At 43.9% G+C, this 21,098-nt stretch overlaps 1 protein-coding gene across 1 annotated transcript; it reads left to right on the top strand.

The window, feature by feature from the left end:
* Positions 1-4,309: 4,309 nt before the first annotated feature.
* On the top strand, positions 4,310-6,878 carry CUNH4orf36 (chromosome unknown C4orf36 homolog). Its single transcript, XM_036325868.1, has 3 exons — positions 4,310-4,371; positions 6,362-6,516; positions 6,745-6,878. Exons 1-3 carry the CDS (start codon positions 4,310-4,312, stop codon positions 6,876-6,878), a joined length of 351 nt encoding a protein of 116 aa, XP_036181761.1.
* The last annotated feature ends 14,220 nt before the right edge of the window (positions 6,879-21,098 follow it).

Raw genomic sequence — 21,098 nt, 5'->3', positions numbered from 1 at the left:
ATATTCTTTTAAATTGATTTTTAGAGAGAGAGGAAAAGAGAGGGAGAGAGAGAAACATCGGTGTGAGAGAAACATGGATCAGCTGCCTCCTGCGTGCTCCCTACCAGGGATAAACACCACAATCCAGGCACAGAACCAGCAACTTTTTGGTGCATGGGATGATGTCCAACCAAATGAGTCACACTGGCCAGGGCAAAATTGGAGCTCTATTGTTCATTTTAACCAAACTACCAACCTCAAAATTATAAAAACATGGCTATTTTCCTCTGTGCAAAATATTCTTTCTACACTAAGACACAATGGTATATTGGGTAACTATTATTCTGTTACAAATACCCCAATGGTTAGGGTCTTAAAACCATAGACAATTACTATCTTTTATTTTCTGAGGGCCAGGAATCTTGGAGCAGCTTAGCTGGATGGGCTGGCTCAGCGCCTCCCATGAAGTTTCAGTGTAGAAACTGGAGCTTCAGTCATCTGAAGGTTTGACCAAGCCCTGGTCTGCTCCCAAGATCCAGCTCATGGTTCCTGGCAAGGGGCCTCTGTTCTTCACCAGTTGTTGGCTAGAGACCTCAACTCCTTTGCACATGAATTTCTCCATAAGGTGTTTTCTCAAATGGCAGCTGACCTCCTCCAGGATAAGCGAGCCAATAGAGACTAAAGAAGGGAGCCCCCATACCTTTTGTGATCTTGTCTCAGAAGCCATACTCCATAACTCCCACCATACTTGTTCAAAGTGAGTCACATAGGAAATAACTAAACACAATGGTCAGCATTATCCTATATAATAAAAGGATAATATGCAAATTGACCATAAAGGTGAAATGACTGGGAATGACTGGTTGCTATGATGCGCACTGACCACCAGGGGGCAGACACTCAATGCAGGAGCTGCCTTCTGGTGGTCAGTGCGCTCCCACAGGGGGAGTGCCGCTCAGCTAGAAGCCCGGTTCATGGCTGGCGAGCGCAGCGGTGGTGGCAGGAGCCTCTCCTGCCTCTGTGGCAGCGCTAAGCATGTCCAACTGATGGCTTAGGCCCAATCCCCAGAGAGCGGGCCTAAGCCAGCAGATGGACATCCCCCAAGGGGTCCCGGGCTGCAAGAGAGTGCAGGCCACGCTCAGGGACCCTACCCCTGAGTGCATGAATTTTTGTGCACCGGGCCTCTAGTATACATATAATTGGGAGTTCCCACATGGAGAAACCAAGTCTGGTCTCTCTCAGTGTGGCCCTGGGTCCATCCCATCCTCTCCCTGGGTCTTGATTTCTTCATCTGCAAAAAAAGGCCAGGCTGTGAATCCATGTGCCACTTCAATTCTAGAGAGAGAGGAAGGGAGAGGCAGAGAAAGAGAGAAACAGAGAGAAACTGGAGTCGTAAGTATCCCTTGCCTGTTTCTGCCCCACCTGTTAGTGACCTCAGCCACTTGGTCTCTACTTTTCATCTCTAAAATGAAACGATCTTACACAGTGGCTTTCAAATTTTTTAGATCTACTGTCAGAACCATATTTTGCATTGAAATGGCGCGCATGCACGCACACACACGCACACACACACGCGCGCACACACACGTATGAGTGCATACGCATAACAGAAATGAGGGTTCTGCAAAACAATACTTACACTTATTTTTGTGATGGACTCTCATCCTCCCCCCCGCCCCCCCCAATTATACTAATCTATTTTAAAAATTGAAGCTCTACTGGCTAAGATGAAAATCTACCGCATTGATTTCATAGTCCATTAATGGCCTCAGTGTTCTTTGTGTTACCAGGTAAATACTACACTCGCCTCCACTCCTCACTGCTCCACTCCTCACTGCTCCTTTCCCCTCGTAGCAGAATAGAAGTGTTCAAGAGCATCCTAGCCGGTTTGGCTCAGGGGATAGGGCCTCTGCCTGAGGACTGAAGGGCCCCGACTTTGATTCTGTTCGATCCCCAGTAGGGGCGTGCAGGAGGCAGCTGGTTAATGATTCCCTTCCATCATTGATGTTTCTATCTCTCTTCCCCTCTCCCCTCCTCTCGGAAAGCAATAAAAACATATTTTAAAAAAAAGTTCAAGAGCAAGGGAGTCCTCACCTTCCAGTCCCTGGGAGGGACAAAACACTTTCTAAAGGTCAACCATAGGAGACTGATTAGGCAGGAGCTACTATGAGAGGTGCTGTCAGGGTCAAAAGGGCACCGTGTTTCAGCTTTAAAGGTTGGCCCCGCAGCTCACTACGCCATGTGACCCTGAGCCGTCTTTAACCTCTCAGGCCATTCTTCCTCTATAAAACTGGAGTCGTAAGTATCCCTTGCCTCGCTCATTAAATTGTGACTAGGCTCAAAATGAGATAATTAGGCACAGAGAATTTATTGACACGATCGTTAAACCTCACAACCCTGTCAGAGACACGGAGTATTTACACGGCTTGAGAGAAGAAACTGAGGCTTAGGGAATCGACGCGGGCAAGACCTGAACGGCGGCACGGGGCGGAACCAGCGTTCCCAACCAGCTCTGACTCCGACCCCGACGCAAAGCGGAAAGGAAAACTGTTTTATAGACGGGGTGCTGAGCATCCGATGTATGTTAAGATACCAATCCGTCAGAACCGCAGCAGAGCAACGTTCCGAAACTGGCCCGTTGTCCGATCGTCGCACACGGCTTCCAGCTTCAGTCTGGAAAGCTGTCTGGGTCCCCCGGGGCGTGAACGCCAACTCTTGCTGGCGTCACAGTGGGGACCCCTCACAGTGAACGGACACGTCAGAATGGAACGTTTCCTTAAGAGGGGCCCCCAGGTGGCCCCGAACCCCAGTCGCCAAGCCGCTGCACAGCCTCCCCGGACTCCAGCGTCGTTTTAAGGGCGAGGCCCCGTTGGCCGCCTTCGTGCGCTAGAGGGCTTTGTTCCTTCAGGCGCGCAGGTCCCCGCTGCGAACCCAGAGGTCCCCGCCCCAAGGGGACCCCGCGGGGCGCGTGTCCCGGGCCTGTCGCCCGGCCTCTGGCCCCCCTGGTGGGCGGCTCCCCACCACAAAGCTTCCGACGCCTAGTTAGGGGCAAGCTCTGCCCTCCGTCCACTGGGGATCCTGACCCTCCGAGACCTCGGAGATCTGGTAGCAGGCGCGGGCGCCCCTTTTGGGGACCAACCCCGGAGGCCCTGGCGGAGCAGGCGAGCCTGCGGGTGGTGGGAGGAGCGGGGCGCGGGCGTGGGAAGGGGGTGCGGAGGGAGGGAGGGGCAGAGAGAGGGAGGTGCAGAGAGGACCCACCACTTTGCCCAGGGCCCGGGGCCACCCAGACCTCCATGCGTCCCTAGGAGCTGGTTCAACAGAGGAACTGCAAATGGGGGCTGGTGGGGGGCGGGAGGGGGAGGGGAGGAGACTTGCTAAGGAGATGTGTGCGTGGGAGGGCAGGTGGCAGTGGTGCTTAACGTTGGACACCTTCAAAAATATGTATTTTTTGCCCTAATGGTTTGGCTCGGTGAATAGAGCGTTGGCCTGCAGACTGAAAGGTCCCAGGTTTGATTCTGGTCAAGGGCATGTACCTTGGTTGCGGGCACATCCCCAGTAGGAGATGTGCAGGAGGCAGCTGATCAATGTTTCTCTCTCATCGATGTTTCCAACTCTCTCTCCCTCTCCCTTCCTCTCTGTAAAAAATCAATAAAATATATTAAAAAGAAACCAAAAAAAAAAAAAATGTATTTTTATTGATTTCAGAGAGGGAGAGAGAGAGAGAAACATCAATGATGAGAGAGAATCATTGATCAGCTGCCTCCCATACGCCCCCTACTGGGGATGGAGCCGCCACCGGGCCTGTGCCCTGACTGGGAATGGAACCCTGATCTCCTGGTTCATAGGTCGGGCAAAGTTGGGCGCTTCTTAAGTTCAGATATTTCAAGAGGGAAAATCGAGGAAAGTCTGCATTTTTTTCAAGACTGGGAGGCAGGGGACAGGACGGTCCTGTGCTCGAACAGCCTTGTATCATATAACATTGCCACCGCATTTTTGGTGATGCCAGTTTGGCAGGCTCCGGCAGTGACAAAATGCCAGGAGGGAAAAAGGATGCTGTCCACGGGCATGTTCTCACCCGACAAGAGGTGATGGCACGAGTTCCTGGAACATAAAGAACACCGTTCTACCTTGGGAGTTCGGCTTCACTGAACATTTTATGAGGGGCGTTCTGGCCGTCAGGAATGCCTTTTCTGAATCTTTTATTAAAAAAGAGTCAAGTGAAGGCCATTCATTAGGTGTGCTGCAATCGTTTCAGGCCAAGTGAGCAGAACAGCCGCGTCATTACCACAAAAGGCACCTGTGTTGGGAAATTAGGCACTAGTAGTTGACCATGGCTTATGGCCTGCCAAGGAAGAACACGGTGAAAAACATTCTGCGGGGCAGCTTCACAGTGTAAGTATTTTCATGAGGGTAAGCGTTGACTTGGGGTGGTGGTGGGGTGGGGTGTCCTTGCTAAATAAAAATACTGGACACCCTTATGTTCCCCATGACATAGATACCAGCCTGTATGAGGCATTTTCGGGTGTCTGGATACTGTTTTTTTGTTTGTTTGTTTTAAGGGAACTGCTTTGACATGAGTTTATAAATATTACACGATCTTTTTTAAAAAAATAATTCTTTATTGTTTAAAGTATTACATATACTGTCCCCCCCCCCATTACCCCCTCCAGCTCCCCTCTCCCCACCAGGCCCTCACTGCCCCATTGTCTGTGTCCAGGGCCATGCGTATATGCACACAAGGTTCTTGGTTGATTACCTCCTGCCCACACATCCTCCCCTGCCTTCCCTCTGAGTTTCCCACTCCGTTCCATGGTTGTTACTTGATCTTAACAACAAAAGAACACTTTCAAATAAGAAAACTGAGGTTCGGGAAAATGGTTGGATCAAAGGGACAGGGTTAGAAGTCTCCTAAAAGCTTTCTACTGTTGCCCACCACCTTAAAATACCTCTGTAGATAGTGCTAGAATTTGTCTGTTGTACAAGATGCACGTACACATACACACATATATTCACACACATGTCCTTATGAGGGGATTATATTGAACTTTGCTCCCTACCCCACTAGGTCTTGTAAAGCCTAGTGCTTCAGAGCACAGACTCTAAAGTCTGACTTTCCTTGTTCAAATTCCAGCTCCTGACGTACAGCCTTATGACCTTGGGCAAGTCATTCTCTGTTCTTGTTCCCTAATCTGTAAAATGAGGATAATAACAGCTCCTGACCATTTAGTAGGGTTACTCTGGTAATTAAATGAGTTTATATGTGTAAACCGATTTAAACAACGCCTAGCTACTTGTAGTAAGTGCTACATAAATGTTAGCTGCCCTATTGCTCATCTTTCCAAATCAACGTATAAGGATATACCTTATTCTTTCACTACATGTATGTACCTCATTACATGTTTGTTAACCAGGCTCGTTGATAGATATTAAAGCTATTTCTGTGGTGGTGTTATTTTATTTTTTTTGACAAACAGTGCATCAGTGAGCACTCTTGTAGATGTCTTAGTGCACTTGTTCAAGTCCATCTATAATAATTGCAGACTTCAAGTCACTCCTTAAAGTTAGATGGTAAAGTAGCAAGGAAGCTGGAGGTGGAAAACCAAAGCAGGGCAGGTGTGTAATGCCGTCCCCACCTCTCCCTCCCACCAGAGCAGGTGGATCCCCTTCGTCATGCATATGAGCTCACATTGACTGTAGACAAGAAACAGCTCGTTGCCTGTTGCTGATACTTTACATTTCCTAAGTAGAATACATAAAGCTATTCAGTTACAGTTCATAGTGATTATTTTAAGTATCGTAGTTTAGGGTTTCATCTCCTCCAGTTTTCTAAGGATTCTCTTGGTACTGGTGATTCAAAATAAATAAGCCTAGGCTAGGTACCAGCTCTGGTTCTTAATGAATGAACTGGTGAGTCTCAATTTCCCTGTCTACCTGTGTAGTGGCCGTAGGATTAAAATAAGATCACACACTCAAAGTCTCAGTCTATGCCACGCACCCTGCTCAGTGCATGACTATTCCCTTTGTTCCTCCCCTATTGTGGCCATATTCCTCATCAGCCATAAAAGACTACATCCTTTTAAAAGACATGGGAAGATTGGATTGCCTCCAGGGAGGCTGTATTGTGAATAAAAGTTGCTGTCATTATAATTTATGGAAGTTTTTCAATAAATCTTTACATTATTTAAAGATATAAAGATATCAATATAAAACTCCTTCTCCTGGTTAGCTAGATTTGCAAGTCTGGAAAATCCTGAGTCCGCCCCAGTAAACTAAAATGTACAGTGGAAATCAGAACTGAGAATTAATATGATGTCTTCTATATATCCCATAGTAGATGCTTAATAAATATTTGTTGAGTGAATTAATGAATTTTTTCCTCCAGACAGCAACCTTGGGATCTTGCACTGCTGACAGAGATCTGGTACAAAAAACTAAGCGAAATCAAATTTCCTTTCTTGGAAGAAATTACATATGGTGGCCCTATATACCTCAGAAAGTCTAAAATCAGGAGGGACCTTCTGCTTCCTTCTGCAGAAGGTATGTTCAATAAGAACTACTTTAATATATGGCAAAATTTGTCTTTTGCTTATTGTCAGATAAATGTTTAAATATGTTCATTTGCATCCATACCCCTCTCTATGTGTAGCCCTCTCTTGTTTAGTATTCAAGAATGTGAATTGTGCTGGATGATAAATACTCAGCTTTGACTAAATTATGCCTGGTAAAAACTGTCATTGGATTGCTTCATGTATTTTATTTTTTTAGATGTCAAAATGGAAAGGGATATTGAAATGAAGCGCTTAAATAACCTGAAATGTCAGGAAAATGCGGAAAAGGAAATTCAGCTTGCCCTAAGAGAAAAGCAAGCTGGTTTGAGAAGACCTCTTCCGCCTAAGTGACAATTGCCTTGAAATCGAATCTGTGCTTTCTGTGTCTGATGGGGGACAGAGGGCTGTAGCCTTCCACTGTGTGAAGTTCCATGCGGGCATCTGAATGCCGCTGTGGTGAGCCAGCTCAGGTGGGTTAGTGGGCAGCTCGGACAGACCTCCTTGTTCCATTGCATCGCAAGCAACAGCATGGTAAGTAGATGAAAAATGCATCATGAATAGAATCATGTGTGCTGTGCATTTTGATTTTTGTCAATTTGCTCAAAGGGAAGAGGCAACTCCTTGTCAAGACATTATTTTGAAGGACATTTAAAATTGCATCTATGAGATCATAAGGAAGCACCAAAAAGGAGAGAGAGGAATATATATACTGATTTTGAGAGAGTGGGAGAGAAAGAAAAATCAATGTGAGAGTAGAACATTGATCAGCTGCCCAGGGCAAGAAATTCTTTTAAAAATGATAAACTGAAAACTTTTGTTTGGTTAAGAAAAATGGTCGATTTCTTTTTAGTAGCTCCCCAGTTCCCAATTTTCAGTGAAATTTCATTATTATTCTCATGTAGTACTTTAAAGTAGCAAGTAGAACTTGCTTAGGTTTTGTTATCTTAAAAAATGGTCTTTTTCCTTCTGCCTAATTTCATATTGTGTCTCTGGAGCATGCAGAACACATATGTTATAGTGATGTGAAAAGACAAAGACCTTATTATGAGGAAAACTCTTATTTGTACAGGGTAGCTGGAGAATAAGGAATGATTGACTGCAAAGAATTGGATTTGCGTGAACCAATTTTCCTAGCGTTTGAATTCAATAAAGCACACTTGGATGTAATAGTTAAATTTAAGCACAATTTAGTGTTAGATGATTCAGTAGGCATTTTAGGTGCTTCTAGTATCTCACCTCATCATGAAAGGCATTGCGACATAGTATTTAAAAGTACATACTTTAGACCTGGCTATCTTGTTTCTTAAGTTAGCACTTCAAGGCCTATCTGAATGCCTAATTCATGTAGGCACTCAATATGCATGTATTGATTATTGATTGAAAATTTCCACATGATCAGAAGTTCATAAGAGGAAGTACATATGGAAATGGTATGTATGTGTGGTGATGGTGGAGGAAAGAATAGAAGCAAAATGCTATCTTCTATACAGGGAAGTCAATAGATTATGCCTAAAAAGGAAAAATCAAGTAGTAGCAGTACCAAAATGTGACTTACAGACACGGAGGTAAAGAACAAAATAGGCGAAAGAGGTGAAATTAGTTGCCGCTGTAGAGGTGACAATGAGTGGCAGGGGTATACAGAACTACTGTTTTTAAACACAAATATTTAGTTTACCCTTTAATATACATTTACAACTGATCATTTTTAAAAAGGGAAACAAAGTGAGTTCCACTGAAATTAAGAAATTTCTCAAGGATACACAACGAATCAGGACATGAGGGAAAGTGGAGAGAGGACTAGAACCAAGACCCATGAACTAAAACCTAGAATTTTCTTTCTACTACTGTCTTATGCAAATGTGTGTGTGTGTTTTGTTTTTTTTTAAAAGAAATTAAGATAATAGCCCGGCTGGTGTGGCTCAGTGGGTGAGCATTGACCTATGAACCAGGAGTACACAGTTTGATTCCTGTCAGGACACATGCCTGGGTTGCAGGCTTGATCCCCAGTGTGGGACGTGTAGGAGGCAGCCGATCAAATGATTCTCATCATTGATGTTTCTCTCTCTCACTTCCTCTCTCTGAAATCAAAAAACATTTTTATTGATTTTATAGAGAGGAAAGGAGAGGGAGAGAGATAGAAACATCAATGATGAAAGAGAATCATTGATTGGCTGCCTCTTGCACACACCACACTGGGGACTGAGCCCGCAATGCGGGCATGTGCCCTGACCGGGAATCAAACTGTGACCTCCTGGTTCATAGGTCAATGTTCAACCACTGAGCCACACCGACTGGACTCTCCAGATAAGTTCTGATTGGAAGTTCATTTAGTTACAGTTCATTTCAACAAGAATTTATTTGGTTCTGATAATCTGTCAGCAGTGCTGGGATCTAAAGATGATCAATGGATCCAGTCCTATTCATTTTTTAATGATAAGTCTATGTTCTTTCTGGGTTTCAATATTACAATGCTTCTGTGAACATGCTTAGACAAGTCTCTAAGCACATTGTGTGGGACTTTCCATTCTGACTCCTAGGCCTAGAAAATGAATTTCTGTGTCATAGGATACTTATTTGAGTTCTACAAAATAATGCCAAATTGTTCCCCAAAGTGGCTGTACCAATGCTTCTTCCAGTGGTTTAGGAGTATATTGCACATTAGCTTTTTGTTTGTTCATTTTTGAGCTGCCCACAATCTAATCTAATTTTTGTGGTCTTATGAGCTGAAAAGCCAGGTTTTTGCTCTGCCTGATCCTCAAAGCCCAGGCACAAATCTGTGGTCAAAGCATGCCAACTGGCTGCTTCCTCCTGGGACTTGGACTCTGGAGTGAGACACAGGAGCCAAGCTGGTTTGGAATTCATTCCAGTGATAATGGCCATGGTATCCAGCTCCCAGTTGCAGGGGGGGAAGTTACATCAACAGTGGTGTCACGTGCATCTTAATAGACCCTTCCCATGACAAGCTGTTAGTTGTGATTCCAGGTTTCCTGGAGTCCCCAGGCCTACCTGTGTTCTGAACCTTATTCTCTAGACTTTTTATTCACACAGGTCATGCTGGGAGCTCTCTGATAACCATCCAATGACTTCCAATTCTCCTACTAAAATTGAGTGCACTTTTCATACTGTCAATCACAACACCCTGGAGGGCTATGCAATCAATTTTGTGAGTCTAACATTTAAAAAATGAAATAATATAGAATTAAAATATCAGAGTTCATTGACTATTGTAAGGGTAAGGATTGTTTCATGAAACATATACCCATATAAACAAATGTAGATATGAGCATATGTGTGCCAGATTGCTAGGTAAAATGCTTTTCTTATTTTAGGTCTGGTTCAAATATTTGAAAAGTGGTGATGCAGTGTTTAAGAACATGGCCTCTGGAATTAGACTGCTTGCATTCTGGGCCCACTTGCCAGCCATAAAACCCTGAGCAAGCTACTTTAGCTCTTTGCACCCTGTCTTTCTCACTTGTAACAGGACAGAATGTGGAGGCTGCTAGTTTTCTACCAAAATTCTTTCCCCCTTCTTTTATAGTTACAGTGTTAGTCTTAGTTCATGCTGCTATAAAAGAATACCAAAGACTGGGTGGTTTAAATAACAAACATTTATTTCTCACAGTTTTGGAGGTTGGAAGTCCAAGATCAGTGTCAGGCTCTTGGTGAGGGCTCTCTTCCCAGTTTAAAGACTGCCACCTTCTTGCTGTGTTCTCACTTGGGGGAGAGAGAGAGAGAGAGAGAGAGAGAGAGAGAGAGAGAGAGAGAGAATGAGACTCTCTCTTTTTATAAGGGCACCGATTCCACTCATGAGGGTTCCACCCTCATAATCTAAAGACCTTCCCCAAAGGCCCCACCTCCAAATTCCATCACATTGGGGATTAGGAACTTGAACATTAATTTTGGGGGACACGCAAACATCCAGTTCATAGTAGTGTTGTAGCTGAGCACATGACTGTGCAGGGCACATTTGTTACTTGACTTATAATTGTGTCTAAGTTCTTGCCAATGGAACGTGTAGCAGTGCTGGGCACCACTTTCAAATCTGAACCCTAAAAGGCATTGTGTATACCTCCTCCATTACCTTTTACTGGTGAGTCGATCCCTGATGTGGTGGTCATCCAGCTTGACCACATAAACAGTGATAACACAGAACATGAGACAGTGACGGTGGAATAAGACAGAAGGGGCCTGGATCCTTGAATACCTGTGCGGAATTTCCCCAACCTGAACAACTTATATTTGCAACAGCATGGATGGAACTGGAGAACATTATGCTAAGTGAAATAAGCCAGTCAGAGAAGGATAAATATCACATGATCTCACTCATTTGTGGAATATAATGAACAACATAAATTGATGAACAAAAACAGATCCAGAGACAGAGAAGCATCGATCAGACCGTCAAACCTCAGAGGGAAGGTAGGGGAGGGTGGGAGTAAGGGAAAGAGATCAACCAAAGGACTTATATGCAAGCATATAGGCCTAACCAATGGACACAGACAACAGGGGGGTGAGGGCATGAGTGGGGGGATGGGGAGTAATGTGGGGATAAGGACACATATGTAATAACTTAATCAATAAAAATTTTTTAAAAAGACTGTTGAATATGAGAAAAATGTCTGTTTTCTAAGCCACGACATTGTGGGATTTCTTTATTACATTAATTTCATCTTTATCCTAACATATACTACCTCATAGCGCTGTGAGGCTTATCCCAGGAATTCCTGGTGTTTAATAAGTACTAAATAAAATATACCACTTAATAGTGTTTTTGAAATCAGGAACCCTAATTGGAGGAAGGTGGTCTAAAAGTACAAACTTCCAGTTAAAGGGTAAATAAGTTACTGAGGATCTACGCACAGCATGACGACTATAGCTAACCCTGCTACCTGATATATGGGAAAGTTCTTAAAAGAGTGAATCCCAAGAGTTCTTATCACAAGGAGAAAATTTTTTCCCTTTTCTTTTCCTATTATTGTATCTATATGAGAAGGTGGATGTTAGCTGAACCTATTGTGGTAATCATTTCACATCATATGTACATCAAATCATCATGCTGTACACCTTAAATTTGTACAGTAGTATATATTAGTTATTTTTCAATAAGAATGGAAAAAATAATGTTAAAAAAACAACAACCGTGTCTAGTAAAATGAGGGATTAGTTTAGCTAAGTGGTTCTCTGTAAGGAATGATTTTTGCCTCTCCCAACCCCCTCATTTGGCAAAGCCTGGAAATGTTTTTCGTTATCTTAACTTTGTGGTATCATAAAGGATCTAGTGGGTAGAATCCAGTGATGCTGCTAAATATACTATAATACACAGGACAGTCCTGCACAACAAAGAGTTTTCCAGCTCCTAATATCAATAATGCCCGGCCAATGTGGCTCAGTGGTTGAGTGTCAATCTATGAAACAGGAGGTCACGGTTCAATTCCTGGTCAGGGCTCATGCCTGGGTTGGGGCCTCGATCCCCAGTGGGGGGCGTGCAGGAGGCAACCAATCAGTGATTCTCATCATTGAAGTTTCAATCTCTCTCTCCCTCTCTCTTCCTCTCTGGAATCAATTACAAAAACTAATGCCAAGGCTGAGAAACCCTGATTTAACGGATTGGTTTAATCTGCTCAGGGCACATTGCTAAAACAGACGGTGAGGTCTCATTGCATGGCTGAGAATCATGGGTGGGGCATTTCCCCAAAAGAAATGCAGACTATTCTTACCATGACAAGAGGAAAATGAATGCTGGGTAGCAATGAACAGATTTCTCCAGTACCCTTTTGGCTACTCATATTCACTCACACCCTTCTTTCCATATACGTAAACCCACTCACTGATCCCTCAAAATCATAGCTAGCTACTGCATCAGGACCGAGCCTAAGATTTCAGGGTGAGACATAGTCCTTATCTTTATTCTGGATCTTGCAACCAATGGTTAAATAATATGCCATTAACCCTAGCACAATTGATGTACCATGACGGAGAGAGAACAGGATAGATAAAGGGTGTCCCAAAATTCACGCAAGAAGTAATTTTGATAGAAAACACAGGTTTATAATTAAAAATTGTAAATTTTTTATTGATTCATAAAGTGTACAGTATAGGGTTATGTACGGAATAGCATATCGGGTAAATGGCCTCCACGGCTTTGCTGGCACATACACACTCTTTTGTTGAAATTTTCCATGACCGTTTTGCATAAATGGGGCTGAATTTCATTGATACAGCGCTCAATTTCCTCCTTCAGGGCGTGGGTGGTCGTGGGCTTGTTGGTATAAACCTTAGACTTCAAAAAACCCCAAATAAAAAAGTCCAGCGGCGTTAAGCACATGATCTGGGCGGCCAATTCTGATCACCAAAATGGGAAATTACAAGAGCAGGAAATGACTCATGCAGTAATTGAATTGTTTCTCAGGCTGTATGGCATGTGGCACCGTCTTGTTGAAACCACATGTCATCCATATCTTGCAATTTAGGCACAAAAAACTGGATTATCATGTCGAGTTATCGAGCACCATTAACTGTAAATGGCGTAAAATTCAAATCTTGTGTGAATTTTGGGACACCCTTTATATACAATGAAAAGATGGGACCGCTGGTCTTGCACATGATCTCGGGCCACAAAGCTGGCAATTTCCCCCTTGATTTTCAGGGGTAGAGTGGGGTTGCTGAATCTACTCAGACTTTGCTGAGCCATCAATTCACCACTGTGGAGCCCAAGGTGGAATCCAATTTTCCTTTGCTTCACTTGGGAGACAGAGGGATAGGAACAAGACCATGGGGGCAGTGGCAAGGAGGTTTAGAGATGTTTGCATTGTCCCTCAGCATGGACATGATCTATGAAAAGAGCCTCGTGACCTTGGCTTATTTTATTGGTAATTATGGGCAAAATCTATTGTTCTTATTCTTATTCTTTATTGATCCCCAAAGGAGGAAAAAGTAGCGAATGTACCAGAGCCTCAGGTTTTCTTTTGAAATTTTCTACTAACAGGCTCTTACCCTCCTCTCACTTGCAGTCCCTCTCCCTCTTCGAATCATCTCCCTCCACCCTAAAGACCTGCGTTTCACTTTGAAGTCTTCACAGCATTGGAATGTCGGTGTGATCTCCGTCCTGGACGTCAACTGCGGGTGACATTTCTTTTCTACGTCAAATCAACTCTCTGTCAAATAACAACTTCCAAGTGCCAGAAGCAGGCTTCCTCGCTCGTTCTTTTAGAGCTTGCTCACCTGCTGGGTATGTCCTGTTGGAACTTAAGTCTCGTGCTCTCACGAGGTATGTAGAGCAAGTAAGATAGAGATAAGCTGATCCAAACATTTCCTGGGCTGCACTGCCTGCACCACCTCTTTTCCCAGATCTGTCACACCAAGGCTCCAGTGTTCCCAGGTGAGTGGCTGTCAGGACTCTAGCACTGTAGTTGAGCAATATTGAAATTACTTTACAAAAGTAGTGGAAATAGCTGACATAATTTTCTTCAAGGGGGAGGTTATGTCCTAATGGTGGTTTCCTTTGATCATGGAATCACCTGACTGTTTTAGTATTTGAAAGAAATTTCTAAGTTTTACTAATAAAAAGCTTTGGGGGGAAAAAAAGAATCCAAAAATTGGGAGCAGGAGTAAAGGAGACTTTATTTGTTTATTTTTGATACTTACATTGTTCCTTTTTTGGGTTAGATGAAGACGTTATTAATGGTAATAACCAACAATAGCTAATATTTATTGAGCACTTCAAAATGTCCCAGGCATGGTAGCTAGAAAAGGTCAGATGAAAAAGCTTGTACCAAGTGCTTGAGCTCACCAGCACCCCTTTTTTTGGATTACTTTTGGCTAATGTACTAGATGCATGTCCTCCTGGCCTCACAGTTGAGGGTGGAGAAAAAATGCTCTGACCCTCTCTGGCCATGGCTTTAGGGTTTAACTTCTGTTGAAAGTGTATAAGGAAGGGATGAATGGCCACTATATTGAATGGCACCTACATTTCAGCATCTGGTAGGGCACATGAGTTAAAGGTAGGTGAATAATGGTAGGTGATGAGGATGTGATATTTAGTTTGGGGAGCAAGAATAATGTTAGTATTATATGTTATTACTCATGAGTGAAACTCATGGATTTTTATTATTTTATTTATTCTATTTATTATTCATACATAGAATAGACTCTGGAGTTGACTCCCACTATGTTGCCTTATCATTTACTAGCTTAGTCCATGGTAAGTTGTTTAACCTCTATAAGTCTCTCCACTCATGGGTAAATGAGGGTAATAATAGTACCTGCAGAGTAGGGTTGTTGAGAGGATTAAATGAGATACCTGTTGGAGAGGAACATAAATCTTTTTCCTCTACCCATTTTGGCCCCCCCTCCCCCGGGACCCTGTAAATTAGAATGAAAGATGAATCAATAGGAGAGAAACACAGAAGTTTAATAACATGTGCATCGCACCTACACATGGGAGCACTTATCGAGATGAGTAACACCCAAGGTGGTTAGAATTTGGGCTTACAGAGAATCTTAACCAAAGAACAATACATATTTAGAGAAGGGATAAGACAAAGGAAAAGGAGTTTGAGCTTCTGTGGGTGGCTGATTGTGGGAAGACAAACCTTTGGGAAGACACATATAATGCTAGATAAGTGCTAGTGTTAGCAAGGTTTGTATGTAGATTCCTTTGGTCAGACGGGTCTAGACATGTGCTCAGTGATTAACTTCTGTCCTTCCTGGTAGAGAGGGGAGGGGAGACACCTTTACAAATTTACATCCTGCTTGTACACAAATAGGAAGAAGGCTGCTGCTCCTCAGTTGCCTTCTGCTGGAAATAATCCATATGCCGAAGAGGCAAGGGACCTATCCTAGCACCTGGTACAGTCTTAGAACTCAATAAATGGCAGTTACTCTTATTATCCTAGAAAGCCTGTGTCAGCAATTTGCTGTCATGGATGACAAACCCCATTAACCTCATTTATCATAACTTGCAGATTTTCTTCTCATAATTCTAGAATTTAAAGCAGGCGATGAGAATTTATGGTTCTAATCTTAATGACATCTGATCTGATGAGCTGAGGCCAAAAAAAGATTGTTGGGAGGAGGACCACAAACACTATTATAAATAGCATGCCTCTTGAGCAGGGTGAACAGGCCTTTCCAGTTGGTTTTGTTGACACAGTCCTCCTTTTTCCTTCCTTTTATTTTATCCTGAAGGTGGAGCAGGTGCTGTTGCAGGCTAAATTCCCTACCCTTCTCTAGGTCCTGACTTGGCTGGTCAGCCCTTCTCACACCTTTGCATTCCATTTTCTGCAGGTGTCTCTTACCTGGAAGCTTTGGAATTTATTAGGCTACCTTTTGAAAACAGGGGAACAGAGGCAACAATTGAGCCATCTCAGCAGTCTGGCTCCTCTTAGAGTCATCAAGTTGTTACCAACATTTAGGGAGCTGCTTGGAATAACCACAACTTCCTCTATCTTTACTCCTTTTCCTTATACAATTATTATAAACTAGAGGCCTGGTGCATGAATTCATGCACAGGTGGGGTCTGGCTGGCCCACCCCGATGGGGGCCCATCAGGCTGGGCTGGCCAGGGGAGGGGGAAGGGGCTGCAGGCAGTTGGCTGGCTGGCCCCACCCCTAATTGGGGAGTTGGGGGCCAATCGGGAGCAGGCCGGCTGCGGTGGGGCGGGGGGGGGGGGGGGGGGCGATTGGGGCCAGATCAGGCTTGGTTGGCTGCAGGAGTGCCCATCATAGCCACTGGTCATTCTGATCGTTCTGGTTGTTCTGCCATTCTGGTCACTGGGCTTTTATATATATAAATTATTATATGATTACATGATAATAATAAAAATAGTAGATTATAAAAATAGTAAAACACAGACATTTTGAAGATACTAGATCATACAAAAAGTATAAAGAAGAAAAATATTATCCATAGTCTTAAATACAGAAGCAAACACTACGACGGTTTTGCATCCTTTCCATTTAGTCTCTTTCTGTGCTTATTATTTTAACACTAGAGGCCTGGTGCACAAAATTCATGCATGGGTGGGGTCCCTAGGCCTGGCCGGTGATCAGGGCCAGGCCAATCAAGGCCAGACCAGAGAGGAGGTAATGGTCGCTGGGCTGGGTGCAGAAGGAACGGATGCTGGATGCTTATGCTGCCATCATTGGCACGCCGCCACCATGCAGTTCCCCGCCTCGACCCCCCCCCCCCCCTTGCTGCCACGCTGCCACTGTGGTGGGTGGGCAGTGGGCCGATCGGGGTCTGCCGGCCAGGAGGAGGGACAGGGCACGGGAGGTTGGCCACCAGCCCTGAGGAGGGAGCTGGCCCTCAGCCCCCCTGGGAAAGAGGCCACATCTGCTGCCACCCACCCCCTGTTCCTCGTCCCAGCCTGAGGCCTGGCCCCAATTGGGTGATTGAGGCTTGCCGGCCGGGGGAGAAACCGGGGGAGGTTGGCTGTGGGAGCTCACTGACTACAAGGGGGAAGCTTCTGCATTGAGCGTCTGCCCCCTGGAGGTCAGTGCATGTCATAGCGACTGGTTGTTCCAGTCGTCTGGTCGCTTAGGCTTTTATATGTATATAGATGGCTAGATGAATGCTATTTATTTTAAATCTTCACCTGAGGATATGTTTTTACTGATTTTTTCAGAGAAAGAGGAAAGAAGAGGGAGAGAGAGAGAACCATCAATGTGAGAGAGAAACATTAGTTGGCTGCCTCCTGTAGGCCCCCTGTCAGGGGATTGAACCCGAAACTTGGATATGTACTCTGACTGGGAATTGAAACATCTTGGTGCACGGGACAAGGCTCCAACCAGCTGAACCACACTAGCCAGACCAAGAATTCTGTCTATACCATTTGATCTTGATTTTTATTTTTGCTTAAATTTTCTAACATACACATTTATCTTTGTTAAAATGTTTACATTTTAAATAGCTCCATAATATTTCATTGTATGGTTGTACTATAATTTACTTAAATTTTACTTTGGACATTTAAGTTGTTCTCAGTTTTCTGCTTTCATCAATAATACTGCTATTATAAATAAGAATGTACTTATAAATAACAATGCCTTTATATATAGGCATAATATATATAATAATACATTTTTTGCCAGCATTGCAGCTTATTTACTAAGACAGCTTTTTGTGACAAGGCTAGTAGTACATACTGCCAAAGTTTTCCAGAAAGGTCGTGTGAATTTTTTATCTTACCTGTAGTGTATGAGAATGTGTCTTTCACTCAGCTCTGGTCAGTAAGGGATATTTATCTTAATTTTTTTTTCTTTTTGATAGGCAACATATTTTAATGTACTTTAAAAAATGATTAGTGATATTGATTCCTCTGCCTGTTAATGATTTTGTAAATTTTCTTTTAAATCATTGGTCTCTCTCTCTTTTTATATTTTTTTCTGTGAGGTGATAGTGATTTTTGTTTTTTGAAGTTTGTTTTTTTTTTTAAATACAGAATTACGCTTTTTACCTTGTGTGATGTCGAGTAAACTGCTTCCGCTTCCTTACGACTAATTTCTTCAGACTTGTTTTGGAACTCTTCTGGAGCCTATAGGCTATTTTATGCCCTTCAAGCTTTTAGATATTCCCCCTTGTGGTAATTTTCAATTTGGAGAACAAATCTGCAGCCATATTTGATTACCTTTCCTTTTCGTGCTTTCCCTTCAGCGTTCACATTTCCAGACTGAAGAGCACAGGTCTTCCAGTTGGTTTTGCGGAAGATTCTCTTTCTCCCCTGATTCTCATTGCAGAGAACAGAAATACATGAAACACTTCTATGATTTGTAGAACTGGATCTCAAAATTAAGGTGCATATATGTTGAGCATGGTCAGGTGCCTTATACATTTACGAGCGTATGCGATGGAATGAAAGATTAGGGGTTGGTGGTTTTTTTTCTTCACCTTTATGCCAAATAGTGTTTTACCCCTGCGTGGTTGTCAGTCTTTTGGCACGATTGTGTTCCAGACTGCTTTCCATAGCTCCCACTTCAGCGTGCTCCAGGGAAATGAGAGCAGGCTGAGCACCACACTGGGATTTCAATCCTGTCGTTATTTTACTTGCTTAGTAACCTTGGACCAATCACGTAGCCCCATGAGGCCTTTGTTTCCTACCTGTGAAGTGCAGAATCATAGCACATACCTCTCAGAATGGATGAGAAGATTCAGTAGGACCCCATGACCCGCCTCACCAGCTGGGGGTAAGGTTGTACCCCAAGGTATAGGTTTGCTCATATCTTTTAAAATTTTCTAATTAAATTTTGAATTCCTACATGCCAATAAGTTTAGAATCTCCTACTTTAAATATCCTTTACAAATTAAGCAGAACCCCAGGGGCTTACTCTTCCAAAGAAATCTCCCTTCCAACCCCACATGGAGAGAAACTTGGAAAAGCCTGACCAGTCACGTGTAGGCTCTGGTTTCAGCTGCTATTGTTTTCCTTATATATATATAAAAAATGTTTGTATTGATTTTAGAGAGAGAAAGGGAGAGGGATAGAAATATCAATGATGAGAGAGCATCATTGATCGGCTGCCTCCTGCCCACAGCAGGAGATTGAGCTTGAAACCTGGCCATGTGCCCTGACCTGGAATCCAATCATGGCCTCCTGGTTCATGGGTCTACGCTCAACCACTGGGCCACACCAGCCGGGCTCAGCTGCTATTGTTTTTGTTGGTACTTTTTGGCCCCACCCAGTCTAATGGCCCTTACTGCTGCCTTCGGTCCCAATCCTGGCACACACAACATGGTTGCTAGGATGTGGCCTCTTAAGGTTACTTCTCCTCAGGTTACAACCACTCGGTCATTGTGTGACATCTGGACTGGATCCAGAGGAACTTGTCACCGTCCAGACATCCTTTTATGGTGGGTTATGGGACCCTGGCATCTTTTCCTGCCAATGGGTGTCAGTTAGAACCATCCTAATTCAGGTGAAACATCCTGATGACAATACATTGCAAAAGGTAGTGGCCACGGTCACATGTCCCTCTAGGAAGCTCCTTCAGTGCAGAGAGCACATGCAGGTGCCTCCTCCAGCTACCTGCTAGCACCTGCTAGCACAGCTCCTCATTCAGCAATGGAGGTGCTGACTCCTCTTAAATTTGTAAATTCAGGTGACTCTCCTCTTAAATTTGTAAATCCAGGAACAAAAAAGGTCTGCCAAGGAACTTTTTGACGCTATCCAGAAAGAAATGTCTGATCCCTTCTCATTAAATAACCCAATGAAAAAGTTCTGCTTCATCAACAGGCACCTATGCATAAAGCACTTAGCATGCTCCTGTCACCCAGTAGGTACTCCCCAAATTAGTTCTCTCCCTCCTCCCCTCCCCCTTAACTCTGCCACACTTCTGCATTATTGTGGCTGGAAGCACGGAGCTTTGACCGGTCCCTGAGTGTCCATTTCTCTGCTTGGCTCTGTGTGAACACACCTCAGATGGCTCTGGGTTGCCTCTGACGGGCTCTCCAAGCTGGGCGTGAATGCTGGCTTGTTGTCAGCATAAAACAAAAGTTGGTGGCAGCCAGTCATCACTCTGACCTCTGGCGGCCTCCAGCAGGGTTCCACCTTCAGAGCTGCCTTTTGGGTGTTTTGGCCTAAGGCATCTATCCTTTCTTCAAATAGGTTTTATTTTACATTTGTATTCAATTCATATTTTTTTATACAGTAAACAAGCCCATTTTGTCATGAAGAATGTGCTCATCAAACCATGAACAATGCTTAGCTAGTCTCCCCTTTAAGACAGGCGGAGGCATTTATAAAGTGTACCTTGTCACCAACCCTTGCCCCACAAATAACCTCCTGCTCTCTGTGGGAAAGGGTGTGGCCTCTGCGTTTTTGGAGGTTTAGTTTCATAGACCCGTGTTTTCCTCGTCTGGTTTCGCCAGCGGTGCCCGGTTAGAACACACAGAGGGGCCCTGGGCCATTGTGGTCAGAGGCTGACCTCAGAGGCTTCTCAGACCGAGCTCTTGACTGCATTCCCTCCAGGCGTTCCCAGACGTCACCAGCAAGCCCGAGGGTGTATCACAAAGCCGCACTATCCTCCGAAAGAAAGTGACAGCTCCCTTGCATTATGTTGGGAACAGAAATGAGGTTCCTCGTTTCATGAGGCATAATCAGGCTTTATATCACATTATTCTTGCAGGCATTTCATTATTGACTTTAGACACAAACTCAGAGAAGTGGAAAGAAGAAAAAGGGGGACTAATTTTAAAGTGCTCTTGAAATGAGCCTTAGTATCTCCTGCCATGTCCTTAACTGGCAGCCTTTGGCTTTAATATTTTCAACAGAAATTCTTTGCTAATGTTTTGCTCATGACACAGGGCTTTGGTTTAATTGCCTTTGTTTTTTATTTTTTTTATTTTCTTCCAGAATTAGCCTCTCTCTCTCTGAAAAAAAAAATTGCATCCTGGCTCTTTGAAATCCCCACTGAATTTGGAGAAATTACATCTTGGCATCCACCCTACTTTCCTGAAACACAATGTGAGGCTGACGACACAGCCCAATCACTCCACTTGACAATGAGTTTGCTTGTCTCATTTCTCTTTAAGATTCAGTGGTGAGTAAGAACAGAAGTGGAAAGCCTTACTTAGCAC

This window comes from Myotis myotis, unplaced genomic scaffold (assembly GCF_014108235.1).
Source record: "Myotis myotis isolate mMyoMyo1 unplaced genomic scaffold, mMyoMyo1.p scaffold_m19_p_1, whole genome shotgun sequence".
Classification (NCBI taxonomy): Eukaryota; Metazoa; Chordata; class Mammalia; order Chiroptera; family Vespertilionidae; genus Myotis; species Myotis myotis.
This window is presented reverse-complemented; position numbering and strand designations above follow the sequence as displayed.